Below are 24,827 nucleotides of genomic sequence, written 5' to 3'. Positions count from 1 at the left end.
TTGAGGTTTAGACAAAAATGTGCTATAACCAGGGAATTCTGACTGAGTCTGAATCACTTCCCATCAGATGGAAGGAAAGTGTGTGTCTCTCTCATTCACACTCCATCTTCCTTGTCGTGTCCTTGGACTGAGTTAAACGCAGCACATGGGGACAAACCTGTCACAAGAGACTGCTGACTCATTCCACAAATAGATGTTATTTAAGACTATGAGGCATAAAAAATGTGTATTTTGTTTTTAAGAAGAAAAACCTCCACTGGCACCACAGAAATCTGTGGGCATTTGAGAATTGTCACAGTTTCAGGAGGTGATAGATATGAGAGGAGAAAGTGCTGAGGGGTCCATCAGAAAGACTGAGCTCTTCCTCATCTCTCCTTCTCAGGGGATGCTGGCCCTCGTATTGAATTGCATTGATCGATTAAACATCTACAATAGTGTAGCACACTTTGCAGGGATCGTAAGGGAAGAGAGTGGCATGGCCTGGAAGGAAATTCTGAACCTGCTATACAAATTACTAGGTGAGTACTCCTGCAGTGCCTCCCACCAGGTAAGATGTGCACGGCTAGATAGATGGGATGTTGACTTGAAACTTGGGGTTCTTTGGAAACCATTTGTTAAATATTCTTTCCTAGCCTGGCCAATCATTGTTGTCTACTAGCTTATTGTACTTTGCAAATTAGAGCAAGAAGTCATCAGCAGTGGTGGACATACACGTGAGGGCATAAGTGGTAGATTTTAATCCTCCTAAATGTAGGAATGAGGCTATATCACAGAACCAGACAGGGAGAGATTGCCAATTCAGGACCTTCTAGGAGCTAAGCTTGTTAATCACTCAACAGCTGTCCAAGTTCCTGTCCCATTATTATGCCCTTTAACCTGTGATGATTTTTTTTCCGGTTTCAGCCGCTCTCATACGTGGAAACAGAAACAATTGTGCTCAATTCTCCAATAACCTTGATTGGTTAATTAGTAAGTTGGACAGACTAGAATCTTCCTCAGGTAAGAATTAACAACAATGACAAAAACACGAAAATGAAGCAAATACCTTTAACTGGAAAAGATCAACTTTTTCCCCTTTTGTAGAAATAAAAACAGAATTGAATCTTTTACATTTGGTGGCCAATAATCCTCAATTCAACAAAAAGGAAATAAAGTTGGGAGCTTTCTGACAAGGCTATGCCTTCATTTAACAGAATCTAAGTTGGACTTCTGTCAATCCTTCCTCCTTTGTTTAACTTTTCACTCCATGCCTTTGCTTTCACTCTATGGCCCTTTGCATACTCCCATCCAGTAATTCTGGCCTCCCCTGCTCTCCCATTCTCTGAGTGCTTAGCCTGAACCCCTCTATTCCATGTGGGCTTAGCAGAATGAAAGAATGACTTTTACTTTTAAGAGTAAATAATCCTTACTCACCCACTTCCCCAAATATCACATCTATGGAGCCTCCTGATGACGCTCGGAGAACCTGAGCATTTTGGTCATTGGTAAGTGATGACCCACAAGGCTGAGAAGTTTGCTTCTTCTAAAATGAGTGTGCACATCAGGTGTGTGGGTCCTCTGGGAAGCTGTGGTGTTTTAATGCTTTTCTTACAGTCTAGAGGTGGCAGGTGCTTGAGGAAAGCAGCCAAGGGACAGTCCCCCAAGGACTGCTGCCCTGCTCATATCATTTTAAGTGTTTCTTTCCCCCCAGTGCCTTCTTTTGTTAGCGAAATTATATTTCAGGACGAGTTAAGAACACCTTGATTGAATAAAACAGAATCAAGGAACTTTTAAAAATAAAACCAGCGAGGCTCTTGGCCAACAACTTCCCTCGGGTTCTCATGATTTTAATATTGTATGTGACATGCTACAGGAATATTAATTTACCTTAGGCCCCCAGTCTTGACATTGAAAACCATCCGCTGTGCCAATGGGGTCCAACAGTCTCTGTTTCTCAAGCTCATACTTTATCAGCTACACTAGGACATTGTAAATAACAACAAATTTCAGTTCTTAGGGGGGAAAAAACACTTATTCTGGAAACAAAGCTAGAATATTTCTAAGTAACTTGCACGATCTTTAGAAACTGTAATAAATTGGGCAGCTGCTTATTTGTATTTAAATAAAGTATTGTCTGATTTGGTGAATTTAAGAATCCCACTTTATAGCACTTTAGTAAATTTACAAAGATCATGCTACTGTCTAGGAAGGGGAGGATTAAGTTAGTGTTGAAGTAAACTTGCCTCTAAATAGTAAGGGTCCCTGAAATCTACCAGAAATGGCTACCTCTCCTCTGGGTGGGAAGATTTAGTAAAGTCAATATGCTGTGGCACTCTGGCCCCTTGGGATGCTCCCTTTACTCTTGGATCTCTATGTTTGGCCTGTTCTGCAACTTGCTGGATGGGCAAATGATTGTCATACCATTCATGCAGGTATCTTGGAGGTCTTGCACTGCATCTTGATTGAAAGCCCAGAAGCCTTAAACCTAATAGCAGAGGGCCACATCAAGTCCATCATCTCGCTACTGGATAAGCATGGGCGGAATCACAAGGTGGGTATGGAAGAGAGGCCACTCCCATTGGTTTATTTTCCTGCCTTTTCTTTCCCTCACAGGAATACCCATTCTATGTTACTGGAAGAGTGATGTGTAGTCTCTTGATTTACTTTTGCAAAAGCTTTGGAAAACTGGGATTCTGAAAATCTATAGGTACAGTCCAAGGCAGACAGCCTTAATGGATCTTAGATGATCTGGGTTTCCCCAGTTTCCCAAGCACACCCTGTCGTCATTAGCCCTTAACACACATCTCACTGTGGTGTTCTCAATCTAGGACCTATGAGTTTATCAGTCTGTGATTTGATTGCCCGTGTGGGGTACAGCTGTGCCTTCACAGATTAGATAGGGTCTAGGTAGCCTAGTCCGTAGCTCTCGTCTACCATTATTTGGTAGGAAGGGAACTATATTTTGGGATGTATCTCAGTCCAGGAAAAGGAGCCCATGAAGCACTGACTACATGATATGCAGTGGCCTGAGGAAGCAAAAAAGCCATTGTCCTTAACATCTGTGAAATTGCTTGGCAAAGAAGAAAAAATATGTGGGGTCCGTAATGGCTTTCTTGAACATGGTAAATCAAAAACAAGCATGAGTCGTGAGCCTTAGTGCAGCCTCTGTACATTCCAACATATTCCTCCTGTCTGCAAAACGTAGTCAGAATTATTGATAGGCATAGAAGTAACAAATGGCTCGAGCCACAACACAGTCTAGCACTGGAGACAGAGAAGCCATACAAAGGAGGGTCGCCCTGGTTTCCTTACCTTAGAGCCTTGCTACAGCGACGCCACATAAAGCACTTTAAAAATACCCAGCTTCCATACAACTTCCTACATCTAAAAAGCATTGATCAGATGGCATTTAATGACAACTTGGCAATTATTCTGTCCATTCCACAGCTGAGAAAACAGAGGCCTGGTAAGCCAAAGTAGTGGGAGCACTATGCATTCAAGGCTAGCCTAGGACTAGACAGAAAACACGGTTTTGTAGCAAAGCCTCATCAAGGGTACCCTATTTTTAGATTTGATAGATTTGATAGATGGGTATAACTACATACTTTATTTTTAAAGGGAAGTGTAGATTTTAAGTATCACTATTGTCTTGGGAATAGTTTTGCAAAGACCTGCATGTAGGCCAGACTAGTCTTATATTTCACTTTTGCTTAAAAAAGGCCTCTGATGTCTCCCTCTATCCATTCTTTCTATGCTTTCTATAGCCCCAACATTTGAAAATGTCTCATTCATTCACTGAGTTTTCCATAAAGACTGTGACTTGCAATACATTGAATTCTGGAGTCTCAGGAAACCTGAGCAGTCATCTTTTGAGGATGGTGTAATAAAGTCAATGACAAATAACATTTCTCTTGTACTCATGGAGTGCCAGGACCACTTTCAATGTCCACATACACCCTCTTTATTCTTCACCATGCCCTCTGAAGTGATATTATTATTATTATTTGCACTTGCCAAAGGCAGAAAGTTCAGAGCATGGGCCCTTGATATTGAGCAGTTTTTGAGGGGCCTCTCAACTAATTGATGACATGCTAAAACTAAATGTTTTTATATCTTGCCCAAAATTCAAGCTGAAAAATGTGAACAGTGGCATCATAACCTAAATATTCTGGGACAATATTACTTTTTGTTTTTAGAATTACCTAAATACAAGAGTGGAGCCTCTTTGATTAAAGGACACTGCATGCCAGCACTGAACCTTGGGGGACCCATCATTCATGAACATGGCCTTGAAACAGTTTCTGTATATAGTGGAAGTTGAGAATCCATCTTGTCCCATCACACCACTTTCCATTTGCTTACAATCTAGTCTGTATGTAAGTAGAGCACAGTTTCAGGTCCACTTCCTTTCTATCCTTTTAAAGTTGTTAGCTGGGTCACTGTGGAAAAAGCATTGCTTCTCATATGAAACTTTACCTCATCACCAATCAAAAGTTACAGGGAAAGAACACAATCTTTGTGAAGATGAGAGAAGTGGGTTGTAGGATCTACTCCATCCTTTTTGAACGCACTCCTCCGGTTGACCTCATCTTCTCACTTCCAGGGTCTCCAGGACCTATTAACATTCTTCTCTTACCAATTAAAAGTCAACATTAAAACTTTTAACACACTCTTCAAAGCTTAAGTTAAATGCTGCTCCTTCAAAATCCCAGTTGTAATTGATCTCCTCACCTCTGCTCTTATACAACTTTTTATAACAACTGTTTGAGTTTTCATTTCACTGTGGCTATTTTTCTCTTACCCATTGTGACTTACCTCATGAGAGAGACTATCATTGAAACCACTACAGGATCAATCTCATATATTTAATGACACAGGCTTCCATATATGCTTGTCAAATGTTTAATAAACAAAATTAGTAAGTGAACAGACCCAAAAATTCACCTCTGTCTCACCTTGAATTGATGAGAGGTTGCCCACGTGAATATGGCTTGTGTTACAGAACAATAGGGAAATTGGCAGAGATAAACATTGTCACTAGCACTGATTTGTTTGGCAAAAAGAATAATTGCCACAAATTATAGCATTTATCCTATATTTTCCCACAGAGCTAGCTGTTGTTAGTAAAATAATAATGATAATGCACTTATCTACTTTGCTTCCCTAATGACTTGCCCCAAATCTACTCAAACTTGTCACGGATAAATATTTTTATTATCATTTTCATTTCATGATAATTTTGAGTCACTTGTGAGAAAAAAAATATATGGTAAAATAGTAATCTCATTGGTCCCTGGAAAGAAAGAATCAGAATCAAAAGCTCAGTTTGTGTTGGCGAAGGATAGAATGTAAGTAAACAAATCATTAACTCCCACACGGTTGTGCCATAGCTCCTACAGTCAGTTGTTTCATGGCAGCCTCTACAGCAGAGAATGACTTCAACCACTCAGTTCGTTTCCTCAGGGAGAAAAATATGATCCCAGAGAGCTGGAATTGCTTTTCTTTTTCAAACGTATAACTTGACACAAAGATCGCAAACTAGGTATATTTTGCATTTTACGGTAAATCTGCTTTTAGACTTATGACAATACAGCATCCTAATATTTGTGTTGATGTGTAATGTAGACTTTTTTTTCTTTAAAGTAGGAGCCCCATATAAGTGTGTATTTCCCATATAGAGTGATGGAGATAGGGATCGATGGGTGGCTGATGGACAGAATGTGATATTAGTAATGAAAATGACTCTATCTCTAAAAGTATCCCAGTGATTGGAGAAGCCAAACTCTAAGACAAGCCTGCATTCAGTAACTCCAGCATACAGCCCATCAATTGCAGGGCTTCAGTCTGTGTCCGTTCAGAGACACAAGCACTCTCAGGGGCTTCGTTAGCTATCATGTACTCACGAATCGCTGGAACATCTTATAACACAAAGGCTTTGGTTTAGAATTGGGGTGGGGGATACTATGACATAGTAAAACATCTGGGTGTTTTTGTTTGTTTTGTTGTTTTTTGTTTTGTTTTTTTGTTGTTGTTTGTTTTGTTTTGGTTTGGTTTTGGTTTTTCGAGACAGGGTTTCTCTGTATAGCTCTGGCTGTCCTGGAACTCACTTTGTAGACCAGGCTGGCCTCGAACTCAGAAATCCGCCTGCCTCTGCCTCCCGAGTGCTGGGATTAAAGGCGTGTGCCACCACGCCCGGTGAAACATCTGTTTTATAAAAATTAATAGATGCCAATTAAAAACAAAAAGGACAGGGGAATCTGCGCATTTCTGTTTCTAGCAAGCTCCCAAGTGATGTCAATGCTGCCGGCCCGGGAATCTGAGAATGGAGTTCCCGGTGCTGTTAATTCTGTGTTGGATCTGTACACAGAGAGAAGAAGAGCAGAGATCAATGTCATTACATCCACCCAACTTTCCTTAAGCAGAACTAAGTTATGTGACACCCCCCCCCCCATATACCTGTAAAGTCGACCTCTTGTCAGCTCAGGAAAATAAGGATGCAGAGTGGGAGGGGCACTCAGCAGAGCCTACCTCACTCTGCAAGTGCAAGCATCTCAGGACTGCTGAGAAATTAGCAAGTGCAGATGGTCTCCAAGCAAAATGCCTGTGAGTTCTTGGGGTGCAGTCCCGGGTACACCCTCTTGTCATTGAAGAGAACCCATTTAAATACTTTTAGAAAGATGTATGCCCCTTATTCCCCAGTAATACATGAAGAAATGTCATCTAAAAGTCTAACCATTGCCAAGTATGCATCTTTATGGAGTCAACAGTTTATGGATGAGGCATTGAGCCATCAGGCTGCATGTTTCATGCAGTTTTTATTTCACTTTGCTTTTCCCATTGTATATGAATTAAACCCAGCTTTTGCTCCGGCTACAGCAGCCAGGTCCCCGCAGCTATCACTCCAAGGAAAACAGATGAAAGTGTATGATAGGCCAGATGGAAAGTATTTCATTTTCTGGCCATCCACGGCTCCTTGCTTAGAATGAGAAATCACCCTCTGGATTTCGAAGCTCCACAGCCAATATCTGTCAAAAAGTAGTAATGGTATGAGTGCCCTGCAAAGCTGCCTCGGGGCTTCTTTTCCAGTTTGTCCCATAAATGTGCTCTGTATTTGTCTAGAATGAAATTGACATTCAGGGAGTCAGGTGGAAAATTGGTTTGTGAGAATTATGGACACAAATGCTATCAACAATCTTAAGGTATCCAATCTCACCAAGTGCTGAGTCTTCCGTGGCCACTTGGAAAGACCGAAATGTATTTGTCCATCTCCCTGTCACTGTGGCCAGACAGCCACAGTGTGGCTGTTATTTATCAGCATTCCCCCCTGTAGAGGAGATAGGAGTAGTGCCTGCCCCAACACTAATTGCTCTGCCAGGGTACAAACACAAAATCTGAATATAATGGATGCAACAGAATGAGACAGTGCAGGGGTAGTGACTGTGCGGAGCCAGATTGGAGGGAGAGGACCATTTCCACTTACTAGGCAGCTGGAACTAGCTACAGTAGCTTGGTGTCATGGCTCTAAGATTTACGAATCACCCAGGCTCTTGCAGATCTGCTGTTCTCCCAGGTGGAAGGAAGAGAGTAAGTGAAACACTTTTAACACTGGTTTCCAGGAATGTATGAACATCTTAATGTACTCTGATGATATCACAGTAAGATATCCAAGAACAAGGTTTTACACTGCTGCCTGAGGGCCCCAATTCTGCTGCATTCCAGATCCTAAGCAAATGGGCCCAGAATGTTTGTCACCACCAGTGTCTGAGCACTTTACTAGCCCTCGGTGCAAAGCACATGGGCTGGATATGTGTCAAATTGGATTGCAAAGCCTGTGGAAATGATTTGATTTAATGACTGGGGAAATGAGTAGTGATTGGACTTGGTGCCTTAGGAATTTCACCATTCTCTAGTCCTGACCCTGGCTGGACAGTATGTCTCCATAGTCTAGCCTCTGACTCTAATAGAATTTGACCACAGATGGCAAACAGAGTCTGGAGAGATGGAGTGTAAGAATGAAGTGATAGGTCTAGAAGGATGCTGAGCCTCATTTTCTAAGCAGCAGCAGTCTCTTGACCATCAGTGTCTCCTACTTAGTAAGACTCTCATAACTCTAGGCTAGTTTTCCATATGTCCATCGCCCATCCATACCCTACATGACACTTACTTTTCTGTGTAGTGATGATAAGGTACTGCACATTTTATGCCTCCTCTTGGGGCTGAGGTTTAGAGCTGAGGGTATCTTCCTGCAGGTTCTTGATGTCCTGTGCTCCCTCTGTCTCTGCAATGGGGTTGCAGTAAGAGCCAACCAGAATCTGATCTGTGACAACCTACTACCCCGGAGGAACCTGCTTCTGCAGACACGGCTAATTAATGATGTCACCAGGTAAGGTCACTAGTGTCATTCCAGATGCCAAGTGCATCTAGGTAGGAAAAGGGACGTTATGTCAGTTCAAGCAAATAAGACCAGACCAAGCAATGGTATACACTGTATGCCTTTAGCTTTTGGGGGAGTTTTGGGAAATAACCCTTAAAATAGCTGAGAAAGGAAGATACATACATTCAAATGTGAAAAAGTTTTGTTTTAAAAACGAATCCACCTTTATTATTCCTTCATCATATATTAATGTTTTTATTCACCATCATTCTAAAACATTTCATATAAAGTATGTCCCAAGTTGTTACTATAGTTGCTTACATTCAAGAGCACATGGGCTGAGCACAGGTAACCTGGCTGTTACCTGTGAGGGTCAAGACAGGCCCAACCAAACCTCTAGTCCACTGCTCCCTACATGCGTCTACATGTGACTCCTGTAAGCTCACTGGGCCTGAACCAGGCAGGCTTTATGTGTCTTTTCCATTTTCCATCAAGGTCCACATTCTGACCCACAGNAGTGAGAGAAGAAACTTCTTCCAAAGTACAGAGCAACACACATACATCAACCACCACACAGATCATTCTTTTTCTCCTTCTCCTTCTCCTTCTCCTTCTCCTTCTCCTTCTCCTTCTCCTTCTCCTTCTCCTTCTCCTTCTCCTTCTCCTTCTCCTTCTCCTCCTCCTCCTTCTTGTTCTTCTTGTTCTTGTTCTCTGCTTGTGGACGTTGTACATCGTGGTGCGCACTAGGCTCCGCACCACGATGTACAACGTCCACAAGCAGGGCTCTTTCTTACAGAAAGACACAAATGTTGGTGATCATACAACCCTTATGATATCTACAGCATTGCTGCACATGGTTGGCATTAAATAAATGCCTTGCCTTGAATTAATTGTTTTAAAAACATCTTTTCTATTTTATAAGAAGTTACTGATGCCCTCATACTGCCCACTACAAGCTTGACCAATTGCTGAGGGCTGGTCAACAACAGNAACAAGAGCAACAACAACAACAACAAAGATTAAAATGCACTGACCTAGGTTTAATTGGGCCAATGCCTGCTTCCGCGTCTGGATCAGCTTGTTTTTTCAGTTATTTGCTCTCTGCAGAAGNAGCCTGTCCCATGTTTAATTTCAGCATCCGGCCAAACATCTTCCTGGGAGTTGCTGAAGGTTCACCACAGTACAAGAAGTGGTACTTTGAGTTAATAATTGACCAGGTGGAACCTTTCCTAACAGCAGAGCCTACACATCTTCGGGTGGGCTGGGCCTCCTCTTCAGGCTATGCCCCGTACCCTGGTGGAGGAGAAGGATGGGGAGGCAACGGTGTNGGTGATGACCTGTACTCCTATGGCTTTGATGGGCTTCATCTGTGGTCAGGTGAGTGCCTTGTGAAGGCTTCCACCCTCTATTTTATTGTTGAAGGTAATTGAGTCACATAATGTTCACTTTGAGTTGAAATGATAGAAATGCTTGAATCTCATGAGATTGTTGGGTATAAAAGGAGTCAAGTTGAAATAAGTTTCATTTATAGCTTCTGGGAGTTCCTAGCTATGTCACACAACACAGATCACATAAGCTTACTGTTAAAATTCAAGTGTAAAATGCCNATCACTGGTTCCTGTGTTGGAATTCTTGGTTGCCAGCTGATAGCATTTTTTTTGAGAGATTGTGGTACTAGGAGGTAGCATCAAGCTAGAGGAAATAGGTTGTTTGGGACGTATCTTGAGGTTTATAGTCAAGCTCAACTTCCTGTCCTCTCTCCACTTTCTGGTCAAGTGGTATATTAGCAAGCATCTGCNNTTCATTCCCACTTCCACAGATCTACCCACTAGCATGCCTCCCTGCTAAGATGGCTATAAACAAACATAAGTTCTGCCTTCCTGTCTTGTAGATATTTGATTGATCACAGCAATAAGAGCCAGTACCCCCTCAGCTCGTGTCTCTAGCTGCATAGGTAGCAGAAGATGGCCTAATCGGCCATCATTGGGAAGAGAGGCACCTTGGTCTTGCAAACTTTATATGACCCAGCACAGGGGAAGGCCAGGGCCAAGAAGTGGGAGTGGGTGGGTAGGGGAGCAAAGGTGGGGGGAGGGTATAGGAAACTTTTGGGATAGCATTTGAAATGTAAATAAAGAAAATATCTAATAAAAGAAAAGCATCTGATATACCAAGTGTCTGTGCCTGTCAAAAGCCGTTTAGGAAGGCTGAAGACATACAAGTGGATTTTCTGGAGATGGCCCACCATTTTGCATGGCCTGTGATGGGTGAGCTTTGTGAGTCAAGATATGTCCCAATTACTGCTGATATGCCTTTTCTCTCACTAGTACAAAGCCTAATGATTCCTGAGCATGAGCCCACCCTATTGGGCAGATTCTATGCAGACCAACATGAAGATATACACTCATGTGGTAATGCTGTGTAGACAAATTGATGATTTTTATAATTCCTAATAATGGTTTTATAGAGTTCCTAAATTTATACAAGTAATTCCAAGTCCTCTATAGTATAAAAGCAAATAAGAGTTCTGTAAATTTTCACATGTCATGGGCTGATTGCACTAGAAACAGAAAGCAGGCTTAGAACAAATTTATGATAAAGAAAAACATTCCTTCTAGGTTAGGCATAAGACCACTATCATCTGGTAACTAAAGGGCATAAAGTGGGAATGGACAATTTATTGTAGGTGCAAGAACAAAAAAATGAAATATTGACTGGTTTAGCTATACAAAACTTCAAAGTAATAAGACATGGGCAGATGATTTACCTCTTGACAAAACCATGCTAACTTGTGACATAAAAATTATTGCTTTAAACTTATAATAAACTTATGGGAGACTAATAACAGATGATAAATGCTTAATGAGATACTGGTCTTAATGGAAGACATGTAAACAATTTTGTTGTCTACTCTTTAAACCTTATCGATCCATGACATGAATTAGTGCCATAAACTTACTATGAACTTATTGGAATGTAAAAGCATTTAGAAAATCATAAAATTAATTATCCTTCTGTAGTGANTCTACATGATAGCTGTATGAGGTAAGATTTTAGAGAAAGTATATATACTGAAAACAGAAAATAAAGGTAAAATGGAGTCTCTATTTCTGTTTCATCCAGAGTGAATGAGTGTTTTTTGTTGCATGTGTGCTTTTCTTATTTTTCCCTTTCTTCCTGNCTCACAAAGAGTTAACAAACTCTGCCTCTTGCCAGATCAGTCAGGGGCCTGAGTCAAAGAACAGAGAACTGGAGTAACCAACTTCTTCACTTAATCCTTAGCTGCTAACAGCAGGTGTTAATCACCAGAAGTCAGCAGCTTTGGGCCACAGCATAGTGAAGAGTTTAGAAAGGAAATATTACCAAAAGTAAGCAAATTTTGCCCTCACAAAACCAAGGATTGCCCCTGCAATCAACTACACTCCTTTGCTTGCCTGCCTCCATATACCATGGCTGGCCCTTGGCATGTATCTATCAGTCCTTATTTCAAATAGGGTTGTTAGGGTTTTTGAATAAGTACATCTATGTTGGCAATAATCAGCTTTATTTAGTAGATAGTGAGTTACATGCTTTAATGTCATAATGACCTTTAAGGTAGCAAATACTGAACTCTTACAGATACAGAAACTGATACAAAAAGACACCAAGAAATGTAATCATTCACCCTGAGAAGGCTCCTGATCTGTTTATATCAAGACCGTGACATTAACACTGCTTGGTCCCTCTTATTATGATTGTTAATCTGTAGGTTAATGTTAATCTAAAAAATAATTCAAGCCCTTTTTTTAAAAAGATAAATACTGATGATTTCATCATACATAACCATGGCCCATAAATGTGAAGGGATGGGTTGTTTCTGCCTGGATGAAAAACGCAAGACTAACCCTAGAGTTGTCACTGTAAATAAGTACCGCACCTCTCCTGCTTATTTTCCAAAGCATATATTGTCTATATTTCCTTAAGAACTGCAGTTGGAGATGATGCGTGCCTGATACAAATGCCTCACAGACATATTGGGAGGCATATTTCTTACAGAGGAGCCATGATACAGTCCTCTAAAATTCAGTATGAGAGAAATGTTTCTCTAAAAATGAAACTACATAGTGAATTTTCTTGTGTAACTGAGTAGTGAATCACATTCTCCTCCTTCCTTTAGACCAGCGGCTCACAACCTTCCTAATGCTGTGACCTTTTATACACGTCCTCTTGTGGTGGCAACCCCGAACCGTAAAATTATTTTCATTCCTACTTCATAAGTGTAAATTTGCTACTGCTATAAATGGTAATGTAAATCTCTGAGGTTTCGATGGCCTTAGATGACCCCCATGAAAGGGTTGTTTGACCCTCAGAGGGTTGCAACCCAAAGGTTGAGAACCATTGCTTAGACCATAGTCTAACTGCCTGATATTAATAATCTGTGTCGTCTGAGGTTCTGATGTCATGCTTCTTGGAGTGGTCTTGTTAATAATGTTTCTTGTTATTTTTGTGTGGTTTTACGTGGAGTTTAAAACTTTTAGGGCTATTATAAATATTCTCATTTGTACATTTATCTATCCTAGACCATAGAGAGGGATGGGAAGGATACAAACATCTACTTTTGTTCTATGTGACCAAAGGGCCAACTTGGAACATGCAAAAACTGGCAGGATGAGCTCAGCAGAAGGAAATTCATCTTGCTCTCTACCCGACCTCTGCTCACCATCCCTAGTTCTTCATAGAAAATGTACCTTCCCTTCCTAGTTATCCATGCCCCATTGTGGAATCACTGAGTCTGGAGGTACACCGTAGGGGACCTTAGCTTAGGTGTATCACCTGCTATACACTATCTCTGGGAAGTGAAGATGGACTGTGAATGGGAAGGGAAGAATGCTCATACATATCAGCAACTTCCAGATGGCAGGAAGTCAATGAATGACTGAATGAGCTCCACTTGTGGAGCCATTTTCACACTGCCTACTGATCCCATCTCATCATCCCAAATTAGCTTGCTCAAAGGAACCCAGACAATTCCTGTAGAGGACTCTGCATAGCCACTTAATAGATTAAGCATATTTGATTCTTGTTTCAAAGGCAAATGAATCATTCTCAAAGGAAAAAATTTCATCCTTTTTGATGCTGCAGGAGTACACTTAGGCACTTAGGAAACTCTTGTGTCTATTTGTAGACACTTGGGAATGAATGTTTCACTGAGTCCAGAGACAAAGAAACTAACCAAGCTGAATAGTGTGAGTCCAGAGGCAAGGACACTTGTAACCACGATGTATCAAAAGTGATCACACTCCTGTGCATTTCAGGACCTGAACATCAATAATAGTGCATCATTCCAGGAGTGGGTAGGTGCTCCTGTCCAGCTTTTCATTGTTCCATCCTGTATCCTATGAACAAGCAAAGGAGATGATTCGGGGCCATGCTGGTCATCACTAGTAATGGCTCTGTTTAATTGGAGAAGTGGAAAGATGGCTGGAAACTCAGGTTTGCAAAGGCTTGTTGTGAGTCTAAATATTATACATGCTTTACAATATAATCCAATGGAGGTATGCTCAAGGTCTCAGTCCATCTGATAAGATGTAAAGAAGCAGTGTGTGTAAGAGTTACACTTTCCATTCTTGTGCTTCCTTAAGTCCAGATTACACCCTGATTTCTCAAGCTTGGTACAGGCAACATCTATCTTATAGAAGGCATTCCAGGTAAATGTATCAGTGTGTGCTTCAGCTGAAGAAATAAGGTGCCTGTTAATGACTTCCACCAGGACTGCAGGGGAATTCGGGCATCTGAGGGAAGGGTAATTGCCTGATGACTTAATGGCATGGAAATAACACTCAGATGATTCAGAAGAGGATGGAAGATGATTAGGAAGAGAGATTGAAAACTGGTCGTGACAAATTTTCTTCTTTTTCTTGAGATTTAAGTTTCCAGGTCCATTAACTTTATAGTCATCTGTGTACATAAATTAAGCGACTGACTTGAATTGATCTGTAACATATTTATTAAAGAACAATTGAAGTCGCCTTTGGAAAGAATTGCAATGGTAACATTGTATCTGTGAAAAAGGCCAAGAAAAAAAAAAAAAAAAGAGTGTGGCTTTCCCATGGCCCCAGTTGTTGATTGGGGGAGGGGATCTAGGTAAATTGCTTACTTTATAGAGACTTTTCTAATTAGAACAATGAATAAAGATGGGCTGAAAGGTACATATCTGTAAACTCAGCTATTACGAATGCTGAGGCAGAAGGCTCACTTGAGCCCAGGAATAAAATATAGCTGCACTACATTTTGAAACTGAAGTTGCTGGGGAAGGAGATTTTCTTCAATGGGGTGACACTGGGTATATCAACCACTAGGAGGTGTGGACCCTTATCTCTCTGTGCCTTATGTCTTCAAAGGACTCTGAAGAGAGGGGAAAGTAGACAATAGAATCCCAGCTCAACTCTGCAAGCTCCATTTTGACTTATATTAGGCTTCAGAAGGTGAAGAACCTAGTGAATTTTATGTTTTATCTATCAAGGTGCTGGGTGCTTTTAAAGTTAATTGTACAAATTCACATGTCAGCTGTTTGCTGGTTTTTTCGAAATCACAGATATGTTGGGGAATTGCTCATGAAGGATATTTTCTGGAAGCCAAAATAATGAAAAGGGAAATGGATTGTTGGCAATAACCATTTTTAATGGGAAAATCAGAACTCAAGAGTGAGACAAACGCAGCAGTTTTTTCTGAGTTTCCCTAAGTTCCTTTTAAGGCAGGCTTGAGAGGAAAAGGCAACAGAGAATAGGACCTGGGATGTCTAAGCTCTGTACTGAACTAAGAGCAGTCGGTCTTTCCAACTGGAAAAAAATGAAATGATGTCAACACCACCTGCATCCCACACGGCGCTCTGTTTTGTTTCACGTTTAAATAACTTTGACTGTAGGTCTCCCACTGTTTCTCTACAGTTGGTAAAGTAATAGAAGTTACAAAAACAGAGTCCTAAGCACATGAATTGGAGATCCCCACTGATGACTTCCCATGAAGGGGCCTCTGCAGAGTGGATACCCAAGCTCTGTGTCCTATCTAGCTTCATTAACCCCATCCCATCTCCCATAACTCCCTCTCTTCAGCCGTCACTCTTCAGCTTCAGCCCTTTCTTTCCCCTTTATCTAGTGTTCTGTACATTTTTGAAGTCCCTGTGTCTCCCATGTTTGCAGACGGAGTGGCATCTTCCTCTACCTCCGGTAGACATGGACATTCCTTCTAATATTTACCCTATGGCTGTAATTTTTGACTCTCTACTCCATACCCAGAGACAGTGAACTTCTTAAAGGAATAAAGTGGGCCCTCTGCTTTTGATTCACAGACCCAGAGATAGTATCAGGCACAGAGAGAACCCTGTCCTAAAAATCCAAAAATTATAAAATAAAATAAAATAAAATAAGTTGGAAGGTGACTTTTAGTGTAATATTTATAATTATTTCGTTCAAGGAATTCATAATGAGCATTTCTTGTTTGTGATGGAGGGGAGGGGGCTCGAATATGGCTTTTTTCAGTCACATAAGTTAGAGGAAGTATTTATTTTTAAATTTAAAATATAATGATTTTGTTATTTTTTAACCTATTACTAAAATAATATTAGTCATTGTAAATATTAAATGGTTTGAGGTTGAGATTAGTAATATTACCAAATATGTATGTGCAAAATAATACATATACATCAATAATTGATTTATTTAGGTTATCTTTTATGATGTGTTGAGAAGTCATTAAAATCTAGCTTTTAATATATATAGAATTCTGCTATAGCTTATAATATGATTTGCCAAAAAATTCAAAAGATTTACACATCCTGGTTTGGATACATTTTGTGTGTGTGTGTGTGTGTGTGTGTGTGTGTGTGTGTGTGTGTGTGTGTTCGTGCACACAAGCTCCCACCAGAATTAATGTGTTTTAATGGAAGAATTTTTTCTTACTCTTTGACAATTTCATAGATGTTTATATAGAATCTTGGTCATCTTCATGCCTCCATTCCCCACTCTCATACACTTCTCTCTTTTCCTGGAAACTGTTCTTCTCAACAAGTCCTCCTGCCTCCACTTGAATGATTTTTTTTTGAACCATTGAGCTTAATTCGGGTTGTTTACATGAACCATGGGTCAAGAGGTTATTGACTGGAACAGTGGAAGCCTATCACTGTCTACACCTCTAAAGAAAATGATATCCCTGCTTCAAGTAGCCCTTAGTTGGCCATACTCCCTCAGTAAGAGATGGGAGCTCATCATCCCTCATCCATACATCATGAAATGGTGACAGGTCCATCCTGTGTAAGTCCTGTGAAGGTATCCACAACTGTGGTGAATTCATGAACGTACCAGACTTGTTATGTACAAAGGACTCTGCTTCACAGCTCACCTCTCCAGTCTGTCTCTTATGTCCCTGTGACCCTCATTTGTGATTCTCTCTGAGCCTTGTGGGGTCATGATCTAGAATTCCTGTTCAGAGTCAAGCATTCCAAAGTCACTAATTTACTACATTATAGAATTACACTTTTCTTTTTCTTACTTTTCTGTATGGTGGTTAATGTTTATAATGAATAAATTATTATAATTTATTAATTGTACTCTTAAGAAACAAAATGTCTTTATATTGTTATGGAATCTCTAAATTCCAGCTTCTCCGTGCCCGAGAGGAGGCTGGGTAGAATCATGATAATAACAAAGAAGATCAAGGTATTTTCTTACTATTTTTGAATCATAAGTGTTCAATCATTTTATGGGGAAGATCTAGAAAAGCTTTTTATAACCACTAGTGCACCTATAAATGACAACGTGTTTGCCTCCTTATGGGAAATAGTAATGCTATTTAAAGCAATGAAACCTTGTTGCATGGTTTCCTGACTAGAGGGGGTGCAGTCGTCTCTGATGACCCTCTCAAGCAGTGCCCACATCCTTCTGAGAAAGCAAAAGAGAGAAGGCCTTCTCTTACCTATGACTACATGTTACACCCCAACCTTCAAGGACCACCACTCAGTAAAAGCTGTCCAGTGCTTACTTCTAGCACGGGTGTAGACTGAGCACCTACCTCATAGATTTGCTTCTCATTGGCCTAATTCTTAGTAGCTTTAGGACTTTCTCTGAGACTTGGTTCATGTCAAGCATGGTGTCTGTCCCCTCATCGGCTTAGCAGATAATTTCCTCTATCTCAATGTCACACAGCAAGGGATTGCATTTCCTCTACAGTAGCACATCCTGAGCTCTTCTGATACTGTGTACTCACTGTGTTTCTCCATCTCTCAACTGTAGCCTCTTAAGTCTCTCTACCTGGTGCATGCCTCCAGGGGCGCACAGTTTTATTCCTGCTCTCCACTCACCAGGACGGATACCCAGAGCTGTGGCCTCCATCAACCAGCATCTGCTCAAGTCAGACGATGTGGTGAGCTGCTGCCTTGACCTCGGAGTGCCCAGCATTTCATTCCGAATCAACGGACAACCTGTGCAGGGGATGTTTGAGAACTTCAGCACAGACGGACTCTTCTTCCCCGTGATGAGTTTTTCAGCTGGTGTCAAGTAAGTTACAGCTGCAATTTCCTGGGAAATAGCGAGGGACGCCCTTTAAAACTTTCCCATCACCCTCTTGAACTGAGGAACCAACACTTCCTTTTAGGGTTTCATCTCAAAAGCCAGATTGCTCCCAAGAAAGTGGTTGCAAAAGGGCAAGAGGCGTCCAAACTCACTCCCTCCACCTGCTTACTGAGTAGGTGCCTCCTGAAGGGGTTATACTATGTACTCAGATAAAATGTGTGAGAAATCCTGTGAACTATATATGTTTGTTATGAGTTCCTAGGAAGAAATAATTACAGATATTACAGAAAAAGTCACCTTCCATTTTATTTTATTTTATTTTTGTTTTTTAAAAATAGGGTTTCTCTGTGTGATTCTGGCTATCCTGGAACTTCCTGGGTAGACCACAATGGCCTTGAGCTCAGAGATCTGTCTGCCTCTGCATCCTAAATTCTAGAACTCAAAGCATGTGCCACCTCTGCCTGGCAAGCCTTCTAAGTCTAGTGCTTAGCTATAATCGCTGTTAATATTTTATTATATTCATCTTTTTGTTACAAATGTGTATATACTTTCTAAATTGCAATCACTGCAATATGAAATATAATTTTTCACTCAGAAATAACTAATGAGATTTTTTTTCCTGACTCATTAGGTACCCTCAAAATTATTTTTATGGCCAAATAACCTTTCTTTATTTTGCTGTCTCATAATATAGCCATTACTTTAGTGCTACGTTTACATGCTAATTCTATTTCTATTGTTACAAATAGCATTCTTACAGATATATCTGCATATAACTCTGGTTTTGCATGGCTTTTTTTTTTCCTCTCAGAAGAAAGGAAAAATGTATTATTTTTAAGCTGCAAATTTATAGTGATGTGGCCAAATTGACTTTTAGAAAAATTTCATGAAATGTTAGGAGTTTCTTGTCAATATATAATTGCAAAGTCTAAGATTTTTTTTGAAAAGCACAATTTTTTTCAGAGAACATTTTGTAGCAAATGTAACCTGAACAAAAATGGTAGCAAAGCTGTCATCAATAGAAATTCAACTGCTTCTCAACTTTTCACAACATAAGTCCTATGACTGTTCGTATGTTTAACTGCAGAGATGTTTGTATGTCTGGATATTAGATACTGCTTCTCCTCTGGCTGTGGTTCTGTTTGACATGTGCGCATGTTACATGCAACCTCTTTCTTTTTTGAACGTTTATGAATCCCAAAGTTGAAAATACATCTCTAGAAATTCCAGATAAAATATCTGGGCCTGTTATATCATTTAAAGCCATATATTTGGTGATCTGGGAAAATAATTCAGTTTTATACACACACACATACACACACAATTTATATTTAATCCCAAGGATATATTAAAAAGCCAGGAGATTATGTGCACTTGTAATATCAGAGCTGAGATGGGGAGATGAACAAATCCCTGAGGACCACTGACCCAGTCAGTCCAACATACCTGGCATATCCAAGGCCAGACATAGGAGTTACAGTTTCAATCACACTTGTATCCATGGATACCGTAGAATAGTGCTGCAGGAGCAGGGTATGAGAACAGGAGCTTAACATGGACTGAAAAGCAGCCACTGCAAAGCCCCCAAGTAGGATTTTCAGAATGAAACCTCTGGCATGGGCTTCAGCACTCACGAATATTAACAAAGACATGTCTGTGTATTTTCTGAGGGGAGATAAGAATGGATTGAAGCAAAGGTCCTATGGTAGTCAGAAGGAGCCTAGTGTAAGTCACAGTGCGCATCTCAGCTCTATTCCCAAGGAGCAGAGAGACTACACAGAAGTCGATGGCAACACACAGTGGGTGGTCCCTTTGGCTTGCTACCTTCTGTGTAGAAACAGGTGACCCTGAGAGGTCAGGCCTAAAAGCACATCTCTGCAGAGTTCATGTCCTCAGTTTCTCCCACAACACCCTTTCCCTTTCTTTTGACCAATGTCACTCACTGGCTCTAGATTATTTTTACAGAGAGAGAGCACTTACCTTCTAAAATATCACTTAAAAAACTATTTATATTTTTAAATCATTATACATTATTTTAGTAATATTTAATAATTTTAATTAATATTTATTAGTTTGATATTTAATTTAAATAAAATACATTTAATAGAGATATTTTTGTTAAAGTATTATTTAAATTTTTCATACACTTCCATAATGTATTTGATGAAATCTAACCCCATCCCCTCCTCTCTATCTCCTCTCAGGTACCCCCACCGTTATCTTTCCTAGTTATATGTATTATATTTTTATACTCACTGAATCCACTTACTACTGCCTGTATGTGCAGGAGTCTAGGGCCATTACTAGAATATGGGCAGCCTCCCAAGGAGTTATGTTCTTAAAGAAAATGTGCACTCTCTTTCCCAGCAACGATCAATCACCAGTAGTTCCTCAGCTAGAAATGGGACTTTGCCACACACCCCTATCTTGCTCGGTGTCATGCATTCAGTCACAGCCACTGTGATGCAGTAGCCCCATCCTATGCAAACATCATGATCTCACTGTAGTCGCCATTCCCTCCACCTCTTATAATATTTCCACAGCCCCTTCCACCATAAGACCCAAGCATTTGGATGAGGGGTTGTGATATGGATGTTACATGTGTAAATACAAATCTTCAGAAAGTGTCTCCTCCAATCTGCTGCAGGCTAGTTGACTGTTCTGGGTAGTTCTCGCTTAAAGAAATGTGCATCTGCTTTTGCAAAATACGTGATAGTGATTTGTGTGTGTGTGTGTGTGTGTGTGTGTGTGTGTGTGTGTGTGTGTGTGTGTGTGTGTTTGTGACATGCATGCTCATGCGTGTGTGAATGTGAAAGCATGCCTAACACAATGAATGTACAAAGGTCAGAGGACAACGTCAGGTGTGTATCGTTCCTCACCTTTCACCTTGTTAGAGACAGGTTCTGTCTTGTTCTTTGTTGCTGCTTGCATTAGATTAGCTAGTCTGCGAGCGTCCACGGATTCCCCTATCTTTACATTCTATCTCTCAGTTGAGGCATGCTGGGATTAAAGATGCTTGTGCTACTACAACATCTTTTAGTGTGTTCTGGGCCTCTGAATTCAGGTCATCAGGCTTGCTCACTGCACACTTCACTCATCTGAGCCATATCCTAATTTGGTAATTCTCAGTCACTATTCATTCATCCATCAGAGTTCTTCAAAGCAGTAGGAGAGGATTTATATTTGATTTGGGTGGCCTTGCTTTGGAATCTTCTCTTGATGATGAACTTCAGAAGAGGTAAAGGAGTGGGCCAATGAATGCTATCCATATTTTGAAGACATTTCTAGCATCTCATCTCCATGTCAGCAGATTGTGTAGGCTTCAGAGAACACTGTTAACTGAGAAGTAAAGTTACAGGATAATTGATGAGCCGTTCACTGAGAGAATTTAACAAACTTGAAGAATCCAGATGTGCTGGCTCCAAGAGTCAAGAGCTTGGATCCAGGCGGTTTTGCTCATAGCAACTGAGGAGATCACATGATGAAGAGCAATTCGAATGCTTCGATGAGAGTTGCACCTGTCCCTGAGAACACAATTGGCACTAGGAAAGTTCTGTCTCCGGGTCTCATGATAGGGTATGATCACAGAGAGGTGATCCCTCCACATACATGTATCTGCAGTACACCATCAGATGGTATCATTGTTCCAGGTTAGTGCTGGTCTCATATTGGAGAGCAGTCAACTGGCTATTTTCAATTATGAATGAATGATTTCAGTAAACAACACTTACTTTTACATCAACTTGTGAAGTATAGTTTGGTACTAAAATCTGCCACTTCTTGTACCACTTTAGTTCAATAATGCAAAGAGAGGCAAGGATATTAATTCTAGGTTAATTAAAATATCTTACTGAAAATAAGCATGCTTAATTTTTAATATTTTTAATGTTTAAATTGTCATTTCACATCATATTATAAAACATGCACTTGTTATCTTGGCATTTCTCCAAGAGAGAAGTAAGGTAGTGTGACCACCCAAGAAGAGAATCTTATTTCCCAACACAGGATCCTTCCTAATTGTGTCTCATGCTCATTTTAATTTGTGTGTAGTTTCTAAATTAGATTTCTCTTCCACAATTCCATTACCTTCTACTCAGTGATCTTTAATGAGGTCATACTCATGAATTTTTTTTAATAATTGTTTGTATCATTGCAAACTGTGTTGTTAATTACACCTGATTAGGATGTCCCTGCCAGCAATCATGGAAGAGCAAAGTGCACAAGGAACAAAAATCTTTTTCAATTAGATTTACCCATGGTGAAGTCAATGGCCGCATGAGTAATTACTGGCAAAATGCACAAATCAATGTATGCTCTCCTCCCTAACTTAAGGAGGAGCTGCTCTGGTTTTCTTCTCAGTGGGGCCTGTTTGTAGGTAGTGTTACAGTGCAATGATGTGGTAGGGACCACCCTGGTCAACACAGAATTGAAAATGAGCATATGTACTGTGGAACCCGTCCAAAATCATCAACTCTTCTGACGCCAAGAAGCTTTTGTTAAAAGATGACATCATCCTTGCCCCTAACCTGTAAATAGCACCAGGGCATGAATCACCAAGATGGCATAATTCAAAAGGCCATAGTTAATACTGAATTTGGGGTGTTCTTTTGTTCTAAAAATACTGAGTTATTTACTCTAATAGAATATGTTTTATAGCTGTACATTCCCCTTTTGATGTATTTAATCATCTTATATAACTGTTACCAGCCCTTTCTAATTAATAATAAAAAAATTTCCAAAAACTGTTGGTATCTTTAGTTGTTGTTTATTTTCCATTGGTATCCACCAGAGTTGGCTAAAATTCAGATAACCGACAGCTTAGCTATTTCCAGGCTGCTGTGGTCAGTGCTGTGGAAATTATTGCTGAGATAAATATAATGCTGCAGAGAACATGATGAATGCTGGCTGGCTTGCCCTGGGCTTCATCACTCTCAAGTCCATAAGACTATGAGTGTGAGAATGTCCATAACTCAGATTGTTCTCCAGTCTTAGCATTACAGACTAAAGATGCAATTATGAATCATGACTTACAGATTAAACTCAGATCAGCAAAAGCTTGCTAACAATCCCTTTGGACTACTACTCCAACTCTTTTGGAGGGTTAAATAGCTGCAAGATAGAGACATCTGGAAAAACTAGAGTGCCTCTCCATGCTGGTTAGATAGTTATGGAGGATAACAGTGTTGCATGATGAAAAAAAAAAACCTAGGCATGATTTGTGAGCATGGCAAAGTCTGTCTTCATTTGCACTGTGTTTTTGTTCATGGATAAGTCATTCACACATGACAAGAAGCATCCTCGCTGTTTCTGCAGATTAGCAGGAAAAGCTCCAAGATGAGATCGTATATGCTAGTGGCACCCTTCCAGTGTCATTTCTCTCCATTTTCAAAATTTCTCAGGCAAATAAAACTTCTACAGCCTCCCAACCCCCCCCCCTTTTTTTTTTATTTCCAGGAGCCTAGGACCAAAACACTTGCTTATCTCTGAGAGGAAGAAATTTTGATCTTCATAAACTCTTTAGGAAGAAAAATATCTTCCTAATATCAGATTCAGAGCAGCTCCTCCTGATATAAGGAAGTACCTCAGAGAAATGGCACATTGCTTTAGTAGTTATATATATCCAATTTCATTAGCCAATCCAATATTTAATATATATGCACACAATTTTAAATCTAGGCTCCATGTATAAGAGAAAGCATTCAATATTTTTCCTTCTTGGTCTGGCTTATTTCACTTACCATAACAATTTCTAGATGTATCTATTTTCTTAGAAAGTCATGATTTCATTGTTTTCTTTATAGATGCACAAAATCCCACTGTGTATGTGTATAGCACATTTTCTGCAACCATCAGTTTTCTTGGCTGCTTTTCTAATAGTATAGCAATAAATGCAGAAGTTCAAGTATTTCTGTGGCAAGTTGACTTCCAGTCCGTACTATATGTACCCGAGTGGAATATTGGGGTCATATGGGTCATAATTTGAGTGTTTTGAGAAGCCTCCAGACTCACTCCATTTTGACTGCACAAGTTTCTGTTCCCACCAGCAGGGAAGAAGGGTTTATCTTTCTCTAAGTCCTTACCAGAAATCCTTGTTATTTTTATTTCTTATTACCCATTCTCACTGGAGTGACATGGGATGTAAAAACAGTTTAAGTTCCCATAATTTTTTTTTAAATTGGTTAGTGTAGGGGAAATCTGTGAATAAAGAATAACTCATTCTAATGAACGCAGTTCTTGAATTCTCTACTTAACGGATCATTGGTAGAGGCTGAGAAATTTGATAGAAACTGGAAAGCAGAGAAAGCACCTATAAAAATGAAATTTATGTTTCAATTTGATGTTTTCATTTGTGAATGAAACAGTTATTTTTTTTTAAATAAGGTCAAGATTAAATGTCCAATAAAGAATTTATTGAGAGAAACAAGCAGGCACGCGTAATTTCGGTTTCTATTCGTGGAAACTCATGCTCTGGACTTCTGAGTTCTTTTGTGGGTATTATAGCTTTTATTGTTCCTGGTAGGAATAAAGATCCTGGGTCCACAATTTAAATTCTTCAACTGTTTGAGTATCCAGCAGAGTTGTAGCCAGTGAAGTTTCAAAAGCTCATCCAATTTGTCCCTGCAATGAGAGTGTGGACTAGACTCTCAGGAAACTGCCCCCTACCCAGTAAGCCAGCTCCTGTTTCAGAATCCTCTTGAGCTGAGTTCAGAGACACCCATCTAAGAAATGTCATGTGCTATGGAATTGGTAGTGGCACTGGACCACTGGTTGGCATTCATGATAACCACTGCCTCTCTCACCACTTTTGTGGATTTATTAGTAAGATGCATGGTGGACTCCCCTTCTGTGATCTTTGGCATAGCCATACCTGCATGCCTCCTCTCATGTTCTCCCACCCCTGCTCTACCTCTTCCATTCCCAGGCTTCTGACC

General features: G+C 40.2%; 1 protein-coding gene across 1 annotated transcript in view; it reads left to right on the top strand.

Annotated features, from left to right (window-relative positions):
* Ryr3 (ryanodine receptor 3) overlaps positions 1-24,827 on the top strand; it is a 525,260-nt gene that overhangs the window by 274,670 nt on the left and 225,763 nt on the right. The window contains 6 exon segments of the mRNA XM_029536054.1: positions 383-518; positions 904-999; positions 2,412-2,530; positions 8,229-8,362; positions 9,489-9,730; positions 17,688-17,880. Coding sequence (XP_029391914.1) covers positions 383-518; positions 904-999; positions 2,412-2,530; positions 8,229-8,362; positions 9,489-9,730; positions 17,688-17,880 — 920 coding nt within the window.

Source organism: Mus pahari, chromosome 3 (genome assembly GCF_900095145.1).
Source record: "Mus pahari chromosome 3, PAHARI_EIJ_v1.1, whole genome shotgun sequence".
Taxonomy (NCBI): domain Eukaryota; kingdom Metazoa; phylum Chordata; class Mammalia; order Rodentia; family Muridae; genus Mus; species Mus pahari.
The sequence above is the reverse complement of the archived record's forward strand: the minus strand, read 5'-3'. Positions and strand labels throughout refer to the sequence as shown.